At 40.0% G+C, this 20,537-nt stretch overlaps 1 protein-coding gene across 3 annotated transcripts in view; it reads left to right on the forward strand.

Annotated features, from left to right (window-relative positions):
* oxr1a (oxidation resistance 1a) overlaps positions 1–20,537 on the forward strand; it is a 190,083-nt gene that overhangs the window by 23,435 nt on the left and 146,111 nt on the right. For all 3 annotated transcript variants that reach the window (XM_017453056.3, XM_017453058.3, XM_017453054.3), the window contains exon 2: positions 9,786–9,878. In XM_017453056.3, coding sequence (XP_017308545.1) covers positions 9,862–9,878 — 17 coding nt within the window. In that variant the 5' untranslated portion in view covers positions 9,786–9,861. The remainder of the gene's footprint in view (positions 1–9,785; positions 9,879–20,537) is intronic.

Consider the following 20,537-nt stretch of genomic DNA (forward strand, 5'->3'; position numbering starts at 1 on the left):
TCATTTATGCTACTGAAAAATGATATTTTCTCGAATTAAACAATAAAGAATTGATTTTCCGTAAGAATCTTTTACTTGACGACATATTGACATTCTAAGACTGCGCTCAGTGGCTTAGTGGTTCGCCTCACACCTCCAACTTTGGGGGTTCGATTCCCGCCATTGCCCTGTGTGTGCGGAGTTTGCATGTTCTCCCCGTGCTGCGGGGGTTTCCTCCGGGTACTCCGGTTTCCTCCCCCAGTCCAAACACATGCATGGTAGGCTGATTGGCATGTCCAGAGTGTCCATAGTGTATGAGTGGGTGTGTGAATGTGTGTGTGATTGTGCCCTGCGATGGATTGGCACCCCGTCCAGGGTGTACACCGCCTTGTGCCCGATGCTCCCTGGGATAGGTTCCCCGCGACCCTAAAGGGTAAGCGGTATTGAAAATGGATGGATGGCTGGAAGGTTATAAGACTAGATTTTTTTATTCGTTTTGTTAAGTATGCAAATTAGATGAAGCCTCATTTGCATAAATAAATGTGCATTTTTGAAAACTTTCTTATAGAAAAAATACTTAGCAATCAAATGGCTTTTGAGAATGATTATTGATATTTCAAAAAATTACCCAGTTTACCTGTAGTGCCTTAATGTAGCCAGATCTACCTTCAAATTTTTAATTAATTTATTTATTTTTAGTGTCTATATTCATGTCTACTAAGTCTTTTATCCTCTGTACTTGTGCAATCATCTTGCTTAAATGAACTGTGGTGCTGTGTTTCAATTTGTAGTACTCTGACATTCTAAAGAGAAATGGCTTTAAAAGCTCCAATGGTATATTTCCAGCATATATAGATGCTGTTTTATTATATGAGAGGAAGAATAATGCCTCTGATTTGAACCTGTTTTATATAAGTGTCTGTCTTTTTTTGTTTGTTTTGTTTTTTGGCCCAGTGGTTGCCAGAGCACTTGTGATTAATTTTCTTTCCATTCCTCCATAGGCTCATTGTTTTTATGGTTTTTTTTTTTGTCATTACCTCCCACACATCTCTGCTGTACTGGTTTAAAAATAGGTGTGGACAGTAACACACCATCTATGGCTCTCTGTGTAAATGTCACATTCAAAGACCGCAGACAAATTTTCAGTTTATGTGTATTTAGCTAATTTGATGAAAACAAGCAAGGAGAATCATATTTTTAAGCCTTTAAACATGTTAAGGATAAAACAAAATAGTATGTTCAAATGATTTGTATGTTTGTTGGATTTAAGTTGGTCTTTAAAAACATCATTTCAACCCGACGTACCGGGTTTAGCGAAGTTTCAAGTAGAATGTGTCGATATTAAATAGGAAGATAACCTAACCTTTTGCTTAACTTTTACAATATTGTCACAATATTGTTTTTGCATTGTAAAAATGCAATATTTGTGAGTCTTTTGAGTGTCTACATACAGAGATGTAAATAAATAAGTACACCCCATGGAAATTGTTGGCTTTTTTAATATAAAGTTGATGTACCTGAACACCCCCCCCCCCCCCCCCACCAAAAACCCCCCACAAAATGAGCTTTTTCAATCATTTGTTCAACAGAAATATCAATAGATGTGATAATCTTCTGTGGAAAAATTAAGTACACCTTTGCTTCAGACGCTAGTCTTGACCCCTTTAGCAGGAATAACTTCTTGTAGACGTTTTGCATCATTGTCCGCCAGGTTTGCTGGAATTTTTGACCACTCTTCCATGCAATTTTCTTTCAGTTGGAAGACGTTTGAGGGTTTTCTTGCATGTACTGTCCGTTTCAAGTCCCCCCCCCCCGCAACATTTTAATGGGATTCAAATCCAGGCTTTGACTAGGCTTTTCCACAACCCTCCATTTCTTCTTTTTGAGCCATTCCTTTGTGGATTTGCTCGTGTGCTTAGAATCATTATCCTGTTGAACGTTCCACTTTCAGTTCAACTTCAACTTTTGGAAAGATGGTCTCACATTCTCTTCAAGTACTCTTTGATATGGACAATTCATAGTTGAATGAATGAATGCAAGCTGTTCAGTCCCTGAGGCAGCAAAGTAACCCCAAACCATAGCATTTCCACCACTGTGCTTCACAGTTGGTATGAGGTGCTTCTCCTGAAAAACTGTCTTTTGGTCTGTGCCAAACATGTTTGCTGTTACTGTGGCCAAACAACTCTATCTTTGATTCATCTGTCCAGAGCACATTATTCCAAAAAGCCTGGTCTTTGCCTATATGCTCATTGGCAAACTGTATTCTTGCAAAGGATTTTTCCTGGCACACCTCCCATGCAGGTCAAATTTGTGCAGTCTCTTTCTGATTGTAGAAGCATGCACTTTGACACCAACAGTTGCAAGATGCTGTGATGAAATTTTGGGTTTCTTTGAGACTTCTTTTTGCATCAGATGGTCTGCTCTTGGGCTGAATTTGCTGGGACGGCAAGGATGTTAGGGCAGATTTCAACTAGGCTATATCAATATTTTAGATCAGACTCCAACCAGGTTGAAAAAGTATGTTGGATCAGATCCCAACTAGGCTATATGTGAATGCTAGATCAGATTCCAGCCAGGTTGAAAAAGGATGTTGGATCGGATCCCAACTAGACTATATGTGAATGCTAGATCAGACTCCAACCAGGTTGAAAAAGGATGTTGGATCAGTTCCCAACTAGGATATCTGTGAATGCTAGATCAGATTCCAGCCAGGTTGAAAAAGGATGTTGGATCGGATCCCAACTAGGCTATATGTGAATGCTAGATCAGACTCCAACCAGGTTGAAAAAGGATGTTGGATCAGATCCCAACTAGGCTATATGTGAATGCTAGATCAGATTCCAACCAGGTTGAAAAAGGATGTTGGATCAGATCCCAACTAGGATATTTGTGAATGCTAGATCAGATTCCAACCAGGTTGAAAAAGGATGTTGGATCAGTTCCCAACTAGGATATCTGTGAATGCTAGATCAGATTCCAGCCAGGTTGAAAAAGGATGTTGGATCGGATCCCAACTAGGCTATATGTGAATGCTAGATCAGACTCCAACCAGGTTGAAAAAGGATGTTGGATCAGATCCCAACTAGGCTATATGTGAATGCTAGATCAGATTCCAACCAGGTTGAAAAAGGATGTTGGATCAGATCCCAACTAGGCTATATGTGAATGCTAGATCAGATTCCAACCAGGTTGAAAAAGGATGTTGGATCAGATCCCAACTAGACTATATGTGAATGCTAGATCAGACTCCAACCAGGTTGAAAAAGGATGTTGGATCAGTTCCCAACTAGGATATCTGTGAATGCTAGATCAGATTCCAGCCAGGTTGAAAAAGGATGTTGGATCGGATCCCAACTAGGCTATATGTGAATGCTAGATCAGACTCCAACCAGGTTGAAAAAGGATGTTGGATCAGATCCCAACTAGGCTATATGTGAAATGCTAGATCAGATTCCAACCAGGTTGAAAAAGGATGTTGGATCAGATCCCAACTAGACTATATGTGAATGCTAGATCAGACTCCAACCAGGTTGAAAAAGGATGTTGGATCAGTTCCCAACTAGGATATCTGTGAATGCTAGATCAGATTCCAGCCAGGTTGAAAAAGGATGTTGGATCGGATCCCAACTAGGCTATATGTGAATGCTAGATCAGACTCCAACCAGGTTGAAAAAGGATGTTGGATCAGATCCCAACTAGGCTATATGTGAATGCTAGATCAGATTCCAACCAGGTTGAAAAAGGATGTTGGATCAGATCCCAACTAGGCTATATGTGAATGCTAGATCAGATTCCAACCAGGTTGAAAAAGGATGTTGGATCAGATCCCAACTAGGCTATATGTGAATGCTAGATCAGATTCCAACCAGGTTGAAAAAGGATGTTGGATCAGATCCCAACTAGGATATCTGTGAATGCTAGATCAGATTCCAACCAGGTTGAAAAAGGATGTTCGATCTGATCCCTGCAAGTTATACTAGAATGTTAGGTAAGATCACAGGCAGCTTGTATCAGGATGTTGGCTCAGATCCCAACCAGGTTATATGTGAATGTTAGATCAGATTCCAACCTGGTTATATGAGACTGTTAGATCAGATCCCAACTGGTTATGCCAGGATGTTAGATCAGATCCCAACCAGGTTATATGTGAATGTTGGATCAGATTCCAACCTGGTTATATGAGACTGTTAGATCAGATCCCAATTGGTTATGCCAGGATGTTAGATCAGATCCCAACCAGGTTATATGTGAATGTTAGATCAGATTCCAACCTGGTTATATGAGACTGTTAGATCAGATCCCAACTGGTTATGCCAGGATGTTAGATCAGATCCCAACCAGGTTATATGTGAATGTTGGATCAGATTCCAACCTGGTTATATGAGACTGTTAGATCAGATCCCAACTGGTTATGCCAGGATGTTAGATCAGATCCCAACCAGGTTATATGTGAATGTTGGATCAGATTCCAACCTGGTTATATGAGACTGTTAGATCAGATCCCAATTGGTTATGCCAGGATGTTAGATCAGATCCCAACCAGGTTATATGTGAATGTTAGATCAGATTCCAACCTGGTTATATGAGACTGTTAGATCAGATCCCAACTGGTTATGCCAGGATGTTAGATCAGATCCCAACCAGGTTATATGTGAATGTTGGATCAGATTCCAACCTGGTTATATGAGACTGTTAGATCAGATCCCAACTGGTTATGCCAGGATGTTAGATCAGATCCCAACCAGGTTATATGTGAATGTTAGATCAGATTCCAACCTGGTTATATGAGACTGTTAGATCAGATCCCAACTGGTTATGCCAGGATGTTAGATCAGATCCCAACCAGGTTATATGTGAATGTTAGATCAGATTCCAACCTGGTTATATGAGACTGTTAGATCAGATCCCAACCAATTTATGCCTGGATGTTGTTAGGTTATCTAAAAATATAGCTGTTGGATCATATCCGAGTTGTATGTAAATTGTTAGACCCCAGTCTAGTTACAAACCCAAACCGGCTACAATGAATGTTAAATCAGATCCCAAGCAGGTTACAATTCAACACCTCCTATGCTGACTCAAAGCCTCAGTCGTTTTTCATTTTTTTTATGCGCATTCCAAAGAAACATTTTCTTTTTGTGAGATGAGTCAGTAGAATAAACTCAGTAATCAGGACTGAGGGAGCATGTAGGTGCAGCAGTTCTTCAGAAAACAAAGCGCATCACCTCATCTGACTCGGGCTGTTTTCATCCTCCTCCCCTCGTCCCTCCACTCTTTGTCGTCATGCACTTTTCTCTGTATTTCTCTCTCTCTCTGCTTTTCTCCATGTCAACCCTCTGCGTAGCCTGCAGTGTGAGAATACTTTTGTAAAGAAAATAAAATCCTCTGAACAATCGAACAAGTTGGAAAGCTGAAGCTGCCTTTATGCTCTGACCTCAACCCTTTCCGTGGGGGGTTCAAACGTCGTGGATGCGTGCATTAATAATGTACACCGTTCCTCCCTGCAATTGATATAACCTTTTAACCCACGCCTTTACTCGCTCACATTGTACTCACTGACAGTACACTGAAGAAAAAGGTGATAAGGGGGAAAAAGACATGACGTCGATGAAGCTTCAAGTAATAAATAAGGAATGACCAAAATAATTAGAATAGATAAATGTTCTTTTTGCCCCGGATTATTGCTCGTATTTGCATTGTGATTATGCTCTAAACTAAATCACTCGACTAGCAAATGTTGGTCATTTAGGCCCATGCTGAGAAGTTTGTTTTCCCTTGACCTCATGAAGTGGTCGTGTTAACACGAGGAGAGCCTCTGAGTTACACTCTAAGTGCAGTTACTCTTAAATGTTTCAGATCGCGGTAACATTTTCACCTCACATCACAAAAAATGCACAAAAAGACCTAGCCCAAAAGTGTTATAGACCCCTGAGTAAGACACGCCTCCTGGTTGCAAAAATATAGCGGGAAGACTATGGGTAATTTTTAGAGCAAGCCAATATTTGTTTCCTAAAACGTCACGTTTTGCTGTTGGGTGCCAAAATCTGAAAAGTCTTCTATTGCATACTATCAAATCGGACACTTTTCCAAGCCAACAGGCTTGGCCGTGGTTGTAGTTACCGACAATTAGGAGGGATAATCGGTTGGAGAAGCTCAGTCATCTCAGATAAGTAGCTAACTATCATATCAGTCAAATCGATTAAGAATTGAACAAAATTCTTTAGCTAACTAACATTTTAACAAGCTTAGCTTGCTAGTTAGCTAGCATGCCTAATTTCTCTGGCATTAAAACACCTATGGAACTTGCCTAAAATCTACATCGAGAAACAAGTTAGCTAACGCTTGGTAGCTAGGTCACATTTTTGCTAAGAGGTTTGCTATAATGGACACGTTTAGCTAGCTAACTTTGTTCAGCGATTCTTACAAGTTGACTGCGCAGCTATCTGAGTTTATGGCATCTGGTTGGGCGGCACCTCGGGCTTTCTGTGCCATGACGTCCTCGACGCTGTAGTCGTCAACCGTTACATCTAAACGTGTCCATAACCACAAAGTTGTAAGCCACCTTGATGCTTCCAATGTTTGAAAATGAGTTTTTAGGAGATATGTCCAGCCATTGCAGGCTAGACAACCGCTTAGGATCATTTAGCATCTGACAGGAAGTAAGGATATAAGGATATTCTAGAATGACGCTATTTGAAAGTGTTAGTTTAGCCGAACAGCACGGCCTATCTTTTAGCGATAATAATAAGAGGATAACATTTTAGCTAATGTCAGAGTTTTCAATCAGATTATGACCAAGTAGAGTCGGGTACCTAGGCTACTCGGGTCTTTTTGCAAGCAGGTTGCATGGCTTTTGTGTTTACAGTACAAACACCAAGGGGTCTAAATGACACAGCAGTGATGATATATAGTTTAAGCTTATTTTTTTTTTGTAAAATTAAAGTAATTGTTTCACTCACCTGACTTGAAAATGTACGAACATTCTTCTTCTCCCAGTTTGATTTCTCATTTCAGGCTAACTTTGTGTGCCATAGCCTGCGTTTGCTGAAACTGATTCTAATTCATTTTAGTTACAGAACTTGCTTCAAAATCTAATAACAATTTGTCAGGGAAAACACAACCCTGGCGACCCAGAAGGCCAGGTACCACAAGCGATATCTGATTTGATTTTTCTCTAAATCACTATCACACAAAAGATTTTATCTACAATCATCAGGTTTGTCCTGAAATATTCATTAGTTCTATCGATTACTAGCATAATGTTGATCAGCCATTGTCTTAAAATAACGTAATGTTTTACATTATAAAAGTCATTTTGTCAGAATTTCATTGCCTTCATGATTTTACTGATCGATCTCGAAGCCAGACGTGAACATAGTGGTTTTCTTAATATCTTTAGTAGTGTTGACTAGTGTCAAGTGATCGATGTAATAAACTATGCACTTGCCATACATGCAAATACAAATTAGCATACCCTTGATGATTTGTTGCCTTATTTGCATATTTGAATGAATTAAAACAAAACACTGAAGACTTTCTTTCTGATGCGCATAGATAAACGAATACGTTTAAGCTTGTTGTAAAAGCCAGTAGATATTCTAATCTTTAATACTTGCACCATGTATTTATTTACTGTTTTCTTGTTGTACTCTGGTTAATTATTGTAAAGTGTGAGATTTAATCTAGATTTAAACATTTTTAGAGCTTTTTTTTTTTATATATATAATATATTTTTTAATGTCGCAAGAGTACTAGCATTTGGGTTTAGGGCGCGTTCATCTAGAACTGATGACTCGTACGTGATTGTGATGATCTGAGCTCGAGAGCATTGTAGGTGTAATCTGTCAGCATTCAGTACACAGGGCTACGGTTTGGCCGTAGCGTTTACTACGGCTTGTTCCGGCGGCGCGGAGACACCTGAAAGCTACACGTTTCTGCTTTTTTTTTTTCTGTCAAACCAAACACAAACGTAATTAACCTGGCTGAAAAAGCCAATTCACCGAAGGGGAAAGGACGTGGGACGTGAAAGACATGCGTTTGTGGTCATTTTCGCTGACTTTCTCTAGGCGAACCTACTTTTGTAGATTCGCAGTGCTCGGCTCCTCTCTCTCGTGAGCCGGTAGAAAAACAAAAGGCAAGTGGTTTGCACTTCTCTGTCGAATAACAGCTCGCTCGATAGTAAACGCACAGGGTAAAATGTGCACCATTTAGTGTTTTCCGTAGTGTACTTAATCATTTTTCACTCGGTATCACTGAGTATTCTTTTGTTCCTGTTTAGGTGTTCTGATGATTTACTTTCATGTTGGTATTAAAGGTGTAAAAAGCACTTTTGAGTAAGTCAATATTTACTGTATATAATTAATTTAATATGTGCATTATAATAGTGCTGGCTGAAATATCGATATAATATCGATATCGTGATAAATGATTACGCGATGCACTTTACTGAGATATCGTTGATATGTTGATGTATATTTTTTTTTTGTAATAATTACAAATTAAATGGCACTGGATGGAGGTCATCGATTTTAAGTCATTTTTTAAAACTTAAGCACTATTCGGACGAGACGAGTTTTCCAGAGGGACGTTCGAGAAATCTGTGTTTTACAGACGTACTTCGTGATTTTAATCCCGTCCGAATCTGGCAAGTCTTCCGGAGCAAATTACCTACTGTTTTTCGGCTAACTCGGTGATCCTCCGAGAAATCTAATCCCGTCCGAATACGTCCGAAAGTCTTTGATTGCCGATAATATTTTCTATGGTCTTGCCTATAACGCTTTTCCTTGTGGTTTTTGGCCAACGTGAACTACCGTAGAAGCTCTTACACGCACGCTTTCTGCTTACTGCGTGCAGTTTAGTATGGATGTACATGCTTTTGCTAGCTGGTGAAGAACTAAAAAAAAAATAAATAAATAAAAGAAGAGCCAAATCATGTAAATTGTTGAGACCGGCCACTGTAATATCAGTGTCAGGTGATTACTCACCTTCATTTCTGCACTCACTGTTATAATGTGGGTGTGTTTTATAAGCAGCCAGTTCCATAAAATCATGTGAAGTTTATTTTAGTAAGTTTTTTTTTTTTTTTTCTTCAATAATTCATTTCAATGAATTAAAATTAAATCAATAAATTAAAAATGTATTTAAAACTTTTCCAATTTATAAGTACTTATGCACGCATCCAGAGCACGTGATCTTCTGCAATGCCCAGATTTACAAAACAGACACGCCCACCTCTGTAATAAACACGGAGACGTTAGTCCCGTCCGAATCTGTACACGTAATCACAGACGTCGGGGGATAAGAATCGTAACTCGAACTACGTTTGGAAAACTAGTCCTGTCCGAACGGTGCTCTAATGTTCTTCGTCTTTGTAGGCATTAAAGAAACGTATCATCAAACTCAGTTTAACTGTTTTGTTTTGTTTTTTTGTTTTGTTAGCTAAATTATATATCGTGATATGCATCATGTATCGTAGAAATGTCCTAAGTACCGTGATATGATATTTTTGTCATATCGACCAGCCCTACATTATAATATCGACGTGGACCAGACTGAAGTGCGGACATGCGTTTATGCTAATGTTGCGGTAAAGTAAGTTTATAGGCTTATAAATCCAAACAAGTCTGCAGATACCAGTACATTTTTATACGTTTATGTATAAAGCATGTATAAATCTATGCTGTTAGCACTGCGCCATCCCATAATCTGGCATACGCTAGCGTTATTTGGTAGAATTTGTCTTTTTTTTTTTCTCTCTTTCTCGTTCCTCTTTTAACGACACCCACTTTCTCTCCTCCATATTTCAGGTCCGCTCCCTGAAGCAAAGCCTCTCCTCCTGACTTTCCGGAAGCTTCTGTACTGGACAGAGGAGACATCTGCAACATGTTCAGCACCAAAAGGTCAGGGTGACATCACTGTTTTTGTGTTGTTTCTTGTGGACATACGTGAACGCAAGAAGGAAAATGTCACAAACCTCTCGGGCAGACCATTTGGAAAGGCTAATGCAGCAGATTCCAAAGTGACATTTGAGTCATAGGCTTTATTTTCAGATATGATTCAGATTTTGTGAGGAAAACGAAGACCGAGCTGATTTCAGGTCAGAAATGAGGCCTTTCCTCGACTGTCGAAGTATCCGTAACTGCCTTACGTTATGCTCGAGCATTTCATCCACATTCGAACGTTCTGCAAACCATGTTCTACTATTAGTCACCAATGAATGAATGAATGAACGCCTTTTATTGTCACTATACATATGTACAATGAAATTAAGAGCCACTCCTTTTGGTTCCGTGCAAACATATACATTCAATACACAAGAAGAATAAACAGATAAATAAACAAGATAAATAAACAAAATAAATAAACAAGATATACAATATATGCAAGATAGATATGCAAGATAGATATTGGGGTGGATGGGGGAGGTACTATGAAATGCACAGTTTTGAGACACTATATACATATGCTGTGGACTCAGTACATGTGTTTGTTTATGATGGTAATAGCTTTCGGGAAGAAACTATTCTTAAATCTAATAGTCCTTGTTCAAGCGTAAGGTAATTGTGATGTGTTTACTCAATGGCAACCTTTTTGAGTGTTACTGTCTATACATGACTCTCTCTAAATCTTCATGCTGTAACACCATACTGTAAGGTCTGTTTACTGTGAGGAAAGACACGAACAGATGGGTTCCTCAGGAAACATACATGTTCTAATTGACATAAAGGCTGACTGAACATAACAACCTGTCCATTCTAACAGCTGAACCTGAAACTTTTAATAGCTGAACACAAATCAGCATCGTCATCACTTATATACCAGCAACTGGGGTGCCTGAGACTGAAGTGTGTCTTCTAACAAAATAACACCCGTTCATTAAAATTCTGACAAGCACAGGGAGGTAATTAAACCTGTGGGGACGCGTCACGCTTGGCGAAAGCGGCGGTGGGAGGATGCGGATTTACACGAGGAATCAAATTGTAGTTTAGCATATAATGTGCTCACATGCCGCTCTAGTCCCGTATTTCCCTCTTCTATACGGATGTTAGCGTGTTGCTCTTAAACGTCACGTTAAAGATATGTTCAGCTATCGGGTCAGATAATCGAACATGGTCACCTGCAGAATTGTTGGTAGCCTTCGTGGAAAAATGAGTAATAATAAATAAAGGGGTGTATTTTCAGGGTTCCTTTAACAAAAAGCACAAAAAATCAGGGATAGAAAATGGGGACTGAAGAAGGAAATTTTTTTTTTTTTTTTTGGTTTGTCGTCGAATACAAAGTAACTTAAGATAAAGAAACTGTTCGAAAATGAAAAGTAAAAAGACTTTTGTATCAAGGACATAATGAAATGTGGAATATTGGAATATAGGCTATTTGATCACATTCGGGACATATGCGCACTCACTTAAAATAATTGTTATTTTTTATTATTTTATTAGAGAAGTACGTATTTCTTTCAAGTTCAAACATATAGATTTTTTTACATTTGCACTTTTTCACTCAGTTTGAGATGAATATTTTTAAGTTCAAGACTGCACTACTGAAAAAGAACTATTGGAACCTCAGGAAAGTCCTGAGTGGTGGTGGTGGTGGTGTTTATTATTAATATCGGCCTACATCTTGTGCCCCACTTCACCATGGAGCGTTACGGGAGCCGTCCCCTAAGCAAACAAACCGCACCTTACATAAAAGCTCCTTCAAAAAACTTTAATCAGATCAACAGCCAACAACGCCCTGCCTTCGATTATATCCGAACGAAGTCTGCAACTGAGACTGGACGTAATAAATCCCGAAACGCTCTGCCTACAGAACTCCTTTAGTGCCTCCTGTTTCCATACACTGCGTTTTATGACTGGACGGAAGGATATTTGTCACCCAGGTTAATTGTTTATGCTCATGGACACTCCTTAAAAAGTTAAGAGCAGTGTTAAATGAACTTTCCCTCTAAATCTTCTCCCTGCGTAAAAATAAGAGACGCTCATTCTCTGGGGTTTGTATAATAACTGTGCTGGAGATGATAAGCTCAGCTTTAATCAGACTCGAGAGTGTTTACATCCCAAAATGGCACAAAGTCCCTGCAGCCCCGAGTACTAAACTTATTACTAACTCATTATCTTCTATCCCCTCTGAAACTCAGACTGAGACTATCTCTTGTTGTCTCCGAAATCCATCTCTGAGCTCACCTGCAGCGCCACGTGACCTGCTGGCTTCTCGCCTGGCTTAGTCATAACGCGGCAGAGACGCATGCTGGATGTGCTCGTTACGCGTCCTCTGCCCTCAGCTCAAGCTATTATCTCAGCAGTGGATGCTAGTTATAACTAGCATGAAGAGGAAATGTCTAAGCTGAGCTAGCTCTGTGTGTGTGTCCGGTGAAATCCGTGCTGTCTAGCTCGTGGAAGAGACTGTAACCAGAGAAGCAGTTACGATATTCGAGCAGCACTCGCTAGCTGCAGGCCGAGGGCGTGGGAATTTATCGGATGCTACACAGAGCCGAATTGTTCCAGACGAAATGACGTACGTCGATCAATTCTGTAACCGCACAGCACTGATTAACAGTGCTCAAAGTCTATCCATGGAGATATTTCTCTAGTAACACCTCATTCACAGGGATTTGCAGGACATTATGTATTATTGTAAGAAAGTGCTGCCACTGGAGACTCCTTCCATAAATGGTACCATACCAGCAAAATATGGTGGGGAAAAAAAAATTGTTGGATGGCTATCGATACCGGTTGATTCTCAAGGTTTCGTTATCAGTATTGATAGGAGAAAAGAAAAAGTGATCTCATGCCATCTCTGATGCCACGCACATGCTGTAACCGTAACACTCTAACCAATCCCAGCACGTATCGGCTTCTAACTAGCATAGCTTACAATCTGGATAAGATTAGTTATTATTAGTAACGAAGAGAAATAAAGATTGGTTTAACTCTAGTGACGAGGAGGTTGTTTGCATTCGCTGTAGCTTTGAAGGCAGAAAATGAAGAGCTGTGGAGCTTCGCGACTAGCCGACTAATCAGCATGCAGCCTCAGTTGCACTGAGGCCACATCACATACTGGTGAATGTCCCAGAAACAGACGCGTCCCTAAACAAATCCTTGTCACTATATATACATATACATACACACACACACACACACACACACACATATATATCTATATATCTATCTATCTATCTATCTATCTATATATATATATATATATATATATATATATATATATATATATATATATATATATATATATATATATAAAGTCAAAAGTTCTGTACATGTTGAGAGCTCCTCCTAATTCTGATCTTCATTGGGTGTAATTAAGCAGATCCTAGCGCTCTACAGATCAGTGTGAAGATTGAAATGAACAGAAATGCACTTGCACTTAGTTATTTATGTATGCAGGCGTGGAAGGAAGTGAGCCCCTGAGGAGCTGCTAAACTTGCTTGGCTTTTTACCCCCTACAAAGGCATGCTGGTCCAATTAGGGAACGACCTTGACAGCGTCCTTGAGGAGTTGAGAGATGAGATGTCTGTAAACATTCTCCTTTTCGTTGTTTCTCGCTGTCTCACTCTTATGGTTGGGTTCCCACAGTGCTTTGAAAAGCCTCAATGGATATGTGGTTAATGGATTTAAATGGACTTTCGAGTGTGGTGAAACTTAGAAGATTCTGGTAATGCACCACTCTAATATAATATGAAGCTGATTATTGGACTCTGACATGGCTGTACCGTGTGAGTACTGAGTACTGTGAGTGTAGTGTGTGTGCTGTCACATAATGAGTTGTGTGTTTGGTAATGAGCAGTGGTCATGATATTAGATGCGAGGATAAAGCCTAATATCTATCAATAGATTGACCGTGAAGCTATTAGGATTGATCGGTGGATTATATCATGAGGTCTTATCAATAGCATAAGAATGAATGGGGTAAACTATTATTTATATTTATATATATATATATATATATATATATATATATATATATATATATATATATATATATATATATATATATATATATACACACTTTATTAAACTACATCTATGATATTTATATATATTTTTAAGTATTTCAAGGTTATAATACTATACTGAAAAAAAACTAAACATACAGATCCACCATCTGTCCTTTTAGTTTCTCAACCAAACCATGTCCTCCAAGTCCCAGCCCTGCTTCTTCATACCATTCTGTGTATTTTTAATACGACCATTCGTGGTGCTGTTGTGCTTAGCATCAAACAATAATTTTTTTTTTTTTATACTTAACATTATAATAGCTAACTCACACCTATCACATGCCAGCTACCAAACAGGAAATGTGGGGCAAAGGCTTGCATCCTCTGAGACACATGAAGCCAGCCAACCACATTTCAACCTGATGCTCATGCCTGCATCACCGGTCGGTGTAACACACTTGAAGGAAAGTGCTGTCCACCCTGTTCCACATACAAGAGCTCATAGATGTCTGCGATTGTCTAGAGTCGATGTGATTTTGAGGGGGGAGAGTATACCATCCATCCCACAGGAAGTTTTGCTCCCATGGTTCCCGACTACAGATATCTGTCATCATCAGTGTTCGAACTCACCATCTCCCAATGATCGCGCCAATCGGGTAGTTGCTTTAAGACGTTTATTACCAGCAGATAATCTGATGTGGGAACGAAATCTTATGCTCACCTGGTGTCTTTTTATCTTTGAAAGGCCGTAAACTTAGCCTTGCTAGAGCATTTATACAGCATTTTACAGTCGAAATGGCTTGCTTTTCTCCCATATACATCTCTCTGGTCTTCATGTTGGTTTATCCTTTTTAACAACAAATGCCGTCTTCACAGGCGAAACCTAGGACTCCAAACCAAGAGTAGGCATTCAGACCTATTGATTCTTTAAACAATCAATATAACAGGGCAGACCTCAGCTGCAAGAAACACCTATCAGTCACATGTTCCAATATTTTAGATCACTTGAAAAAAGGGGTTGTCTGCCACCAAAGGTGCCGTGTTCTGGGTTGTTTAACACATCTAGATGTAAATATAAGGAAATGAAAGCTGAAGTTCTGATCTATAGTCTCATATTCATCCTTTGATCTCAAACCCAAATGTCTTCAATGTATAGTGAAAACGATAGAATTGGCCTTGATGTTCCAATACTTTAGGAGCGGAGTGTACCTGCTATTCCTGGTAATGAGACAGAGCGAGAGAGCGTGCGAGGGAGGGGGGAACATGTTATAACCACGGTGGCTTGCAAGAACCGAGCGGGTAGAAGATGAGGACGTTTTTAGTTTTTTCCTCCACAAATGGTATGCCAGGTAGAGATGTAAAAGATTCAGGTTGCACAGCCATGGCAGATGGCCCACATAGCATGAGCTGCACACAAACAACAAAGATTACCCTGAATAATCAGGCTTAGAGAAGAGGTCGGCTGGAATTAATTTGATTAGCCGTCCTGGAGAATCTGAACTCAATCAGCACTGGATGCACTCATGCGGTTTTCCTATGAACGCGAACCTCCTTGAACGTCACATTGAGAATGCCTGGTGTTCAAACATACCCGTGATGTTTCATCAGGCTCTCAGAGGAGTAGAGTGTTGCTGTTCATTATATGTGTAGAGTATATACAGTATAGCCAGCATGCCTGTTCCCTAGACAGCCAAATGTATCACAGCAGATTCAGAGAGAAGTCCGTGGGGTGGGTTTATTTACATTTACATCTGACTTTATATTTAAGTGCGCTGTACGTAAACTTGCGAGGCTCGAGATTTCTGTAAGGTTTCTGCTTATAAAAATAGAACTTAGTGAGAATACATTTCTTTCTGGTATGTTTTTGAGGTGATAAAGGCGTGTTTTCGCTACAATCCACAAGCATGTGGATCATGCATCATGTCATCACTCCACCCTCAAATACATCACCAGTTCAATACACCTTAATGCACGCTATATGCCGTAATGCATAAATCGCTTTTAGTTTATTTATAACACCCCGATCGATTGTTTGCCTTAAACAAAAGATTTTGAACATGGTAAAAATCCGTACTCGTAAATATAAACAATCCCTATTTCTCAGCGGAGAAATAACCGAATAATAGAATGGTATGCATGTGGAGACTTGACGACACCCACGAAAATTTGATAATTTTCTGATTTACTAGTAAAGTGTATTAATACAGCAATAAACGATTCTCTGATTAAGAAACTTGCATGTAAACAGCGATTTCTGATGACCTTAATCCGACTAAAGTCGTACTCGAAGTAAACACAAATGGAATTAAGACGTGGAGTACTCCTGCTTTAGTCGCATTATCGACGTGTATTACAGACATGTACACACCTTAATCACACTATTAACGTCGTGTGGGAGTTTTCACCGCGTTGTGCGACAAGACACGTACACACACACGGCAGCGCTGACCCTCGGCTCGGCTGTGTTCGAAACCGCGTACTTACCTACTACAGTATATAGTTGGTGAAATACATGTATCTCGTCTACTATATAGTAGGTAAGTACGCGGTTCGGGACGCAGCCCACGGCTTCAAGCAGTCGTCTATTAGCACGTACAGCATGACGAATAATTAACTGCACTTGAAGCTTTCGTGAAATAAAAAATGAAACGCCCAAAACTGTATACGGGACCATAACGAAGACGAACTGTATGTCGACAGGTGAAATTCTGGAGGGACGTCGGACGGCGTGGCGCGGTGACGTAATGACGTGTGCCGTTAATCGCTCTATGTTCTATAACGTGTAAAACGGGAACATGAAAGGAATATTCTAAAAGCGACTCATGTAAACACCTTAATCAGAATATTGTCTTATTGAGAATAAGGTCAATAATTAGATTACTGCTGTCCATGTAAACATACTGATTGTGTTGCATTGGGAGTGGTAGTAGTAGAAAAAACCTAAAAGGTAATTTGGTTTGGTTACATGTGACACCATTCCCCCCCCCCTTACTCCAAGTCTATGAAGAATTAAAGCGTGATCACGCACTGTAGCCGGTGCAACGGCTGACCGGATGACATTGACATCCGGCAGCTCACACCAAGAGGATAATCAGCTTTTTTTTTTTTTTTAAACTCTAAGGTGTTTACTCGTGTCAGGATGTCTGCTACACTGTTTGCATCTTAAACCATTTCCTTTCGCAGTGGGAGGAAAAAAAAAAGCGGGCAGTTCAGAGGTCATTGCAATACACACGGGGCTGTAGAGGTCAGTGTGAGCATGCTGTATTAATTATATGACTACATGAAGCTTAGCACGGCTGTATACCATTTACCGTGTTATCTAAATTCATGTAAATGTATAGAAAGTGTAAGTGTAGAGCTGATGAGGGGAAATTTTTACCGTCATGCGAAAACATATAGAATGAAAATGAAATGAAAATGAAAATCGTTAAAGAAATGATTGCTGCGTAAACATTTAAGCCAAGCTCATTATGTCCCGTCATTATGTCCTCGAGAAAGATGGGATATGACTCCATAAAAGGTAAATGTGACACTTCTTACATCTCCATAATGGCGCGCAACGATTTTGAACGGGCTGCAAATTAAACAGAGCATTGACCTATATTGAAGTTTCTGAGAGACTAAATTGCCTCAGAGGAGTTTGTTTTATACTTGAAAGGGTGAGAGGCTTATTACGGCTCCTTTTAATATATCAATTTTGCTTATTTATATATTTACATGTTTTAAAAACCTTCAGACCCAAACCCCCCCCCCCCCCCCCCCCCCAACAAACTCCATATCCTCCCACACAGAAATAAATCTACGAGTCCCTTCAGTCTTCTACTGATCCCACGTTAAATAAATTCATAAGAAAATAGTCTATAGGGCGATTTAAGTCTTCCCTGCTGCCGCTGTCCATTTTCAGACTCTGTATTGTATCTCCTGCGTCGTGAGAGTACTCTAAGGTTGTCTCTTGTGGCCTTTTGTGCTGATTTAACAAATTTCTCCTTACAGTAGCTGGAGAGTGAAACATTCCTTTTTCCCTTAATTAGTTGTGAAGAGTGGTTTATCTGTGCTGTGGTGTACATATCTTCAGGCATTTGGTATTGGGCTTCTGAACTGTTCAAGAATGCTGGTTCATCTGATTCAATCTCTCCATCCTCCACAGGGGCGTTAGCTGGACTGTTATCCGGGTATCCGGGGCTGAGCCCGGATTCTTCTTCATGCATTTTTTTTTCCTCATGCACGCTTTGTTTTATGGAAGCTGAGGTAACTTAGCCGTCTGTGTACAGTATGACGAGCAAGCAAGACAGAGAAGCAAAGAGACACAGAGAGAGAAAGACGATGGAGACAGAGATGTCATGAGCGAGCGAGAGTGAGTGAGTGAGAGACAAAGAAGCAGACAGAAAGAGAGAGAGAGACAGATTGAGAGAGAGAGATAGAAAGTGAAGGAGAGGAATAGATGTTTGAGAGTGAGGGAGACTAAGAGAGGGTGAGAAACAGAAAAAGGGGGAGAGAGGGCTCTGATATAGGAGTGATGGAGAGCAGAGGTAAAGCACTAAATATGGAGCAGCCATTTAGTTTAAATGTGATCGGGTGAGATGTGATGTATTAAGAAATCTGTCTGTCTCTCTTGAGCTCAAACCACATCCTGCGTACAGGCCCGTGGCAGAGACCAGTTTTCTGCTCTACTTCTTAGATGTCAATTTGTACAGGATTATATAGGAGGCTTAATCTCTGACTTCAAAGTGAGCTCTGTAATTTGGCTGGAGCTTGAGCCAAAGCGACCCTCTTTCCCTGTTTACTGTTCAACTGCTTTTAACTAGAGATGCACCGAAACTAAATTTCTCAGCCGATACAGATAACCGATTGTTCAGAGTGATCTCGGCCGATACGATACTTCTGCCTTTTATACCATCCATCTTCTATACCGCTTTATCCTTTTCAGGGTCACGGGGGAAACCAGGAGCCTATCCCAGGTGCCCTTTACACCTTCTTTTAAATTAATAATAATTCATTCCACAATTCTGAAGGAAATGCCAATAAAAACTTGATTCTCTCCATTTCAGCAAGTTGTTTCACAGTAACTGGTCTCATAAACATTAACACATTACTCACATTAACATGGACTAAATTCTAAAGATTAAAGTAAGATTTCTTCACTTATTGAACGTTATTAATTCATATTAACAGAATTAATTGAATTCTAAAAAATCCTGCTGATAGTCTCACATTCACTCTCCACAAACAAGCATTTCTACTTCATCACTGACATCAAGCTGGTAATATGTAATATCAACTTTTTTATATATGAACATTAACTGGATATGAAATATACTACTCTACAAATATATTTTTCTGTGCAATATATACTTTCTTGTCAACTCATCTTCATTTAAATCTTTCAACGGTGTACCGGCGCTTTAATTCAGCCTGAGCAGCGCGGCACAAAAAAAAAATTGACTCGACGCCGAAGCTCCCGCTTCAGTGCTGCAGCGTCCGGTGTAAAATTTTACCAGTGCAGAGATTACAAACTGCGGTTTTGTCGTCATTCCACACAAGAGACGTCGTCTTTACACACAGCACGAAATTCATGTGTTTTCCCGCCCTCTTTTGATTGACAGGATATAATTGGCCCTGATCATCGATGTTTTTAAAAATTGCCATTATAGGCAGATACATCGGTACATCTCTACTTTTAACCTGCCCTCCAGAATCTTTCACAGTATAACTGTTCATCGCTGCCTTTTCATTTTGCACTCTAATGCTGAATTTGAAGGGTAGCAACAATAAGAGTTTTTAATCTTATCTTAGTGTATATACACTCACCGTCCACTTTAATAGGATCACGTGTACACCTGCTCAGTTATGCAGTTCTCTAATCAGTCGACCATGTGGCAGCAGCACAAGGCATAAAATAATGCAGATACAGGTCAGGAGCTCCAGATAATGCTCACATCAGCATTGATTCAACATTGGAATTGGGAAGACGTGTGATCTCCGTGACTTTAACCGTGGCATGCTGGTCGGTGCCCGATGGGCAGGTTTTCGGAGTATTTCGGAATCTGCTGATCTCCTGGGATGTTCACACACAGCAGTCTCTAGAGTTTAAACAGAATGCAGCTGAAGACAAAAAAACATTGAGGGAGTGACAGTTCTGTGGATGGAAACGCCTTGTTGATGAGAGAGGTCAGAGGAAAATGGCCAGCTTGGTTCGAGCTGCCTGGAAGGATATAGTAACTCATATAATCAGTCTTTACAACCATGGTGAGCAGAAAAGCATCTCGGCATGCGTCAAAACATCAAACCTTGAGGCAGAATTGATGCAACATCAAAATCCATGTTGGGTTCCACTTCTTTCGGCGAACAACAGAAAGCTGAGGCTGTAATTGGCACAGACGCACCAAAACTGGACAGTTGAAGAATGGAACAATGTAGCCTGGTCTGATTAATCTTAATTTCTGTTGAAGCACACAGATGGTAGGGTCAGAATTTGGCACCAACAGCGTGAATTCATGGACCCAACCTGTCTTGTGTCAACAGTCCAGGCTGGTGGAGGTGGTGTAATGATGTGTTGAATGTTTCTTGGCATACTTTAGGCTTGTTAATACCAATCGAGCATTGTTTGAAT

Source organism: Ictalurus punctatus, chromosome 23 (assembly GCF_001660625.3).
Source record: "Ictalurus punctatus breed USDA103 chromosome 23, Coco_2.0, whole genome shotgun sequence".
In the NCBI taxonomy this organism is placed as follows: Eukaryota; Metazoa; Chordata; class Actinopteri; order Siluriformes; family Ictaluridae; genus Ictalurus; species Ictalurus punctatus.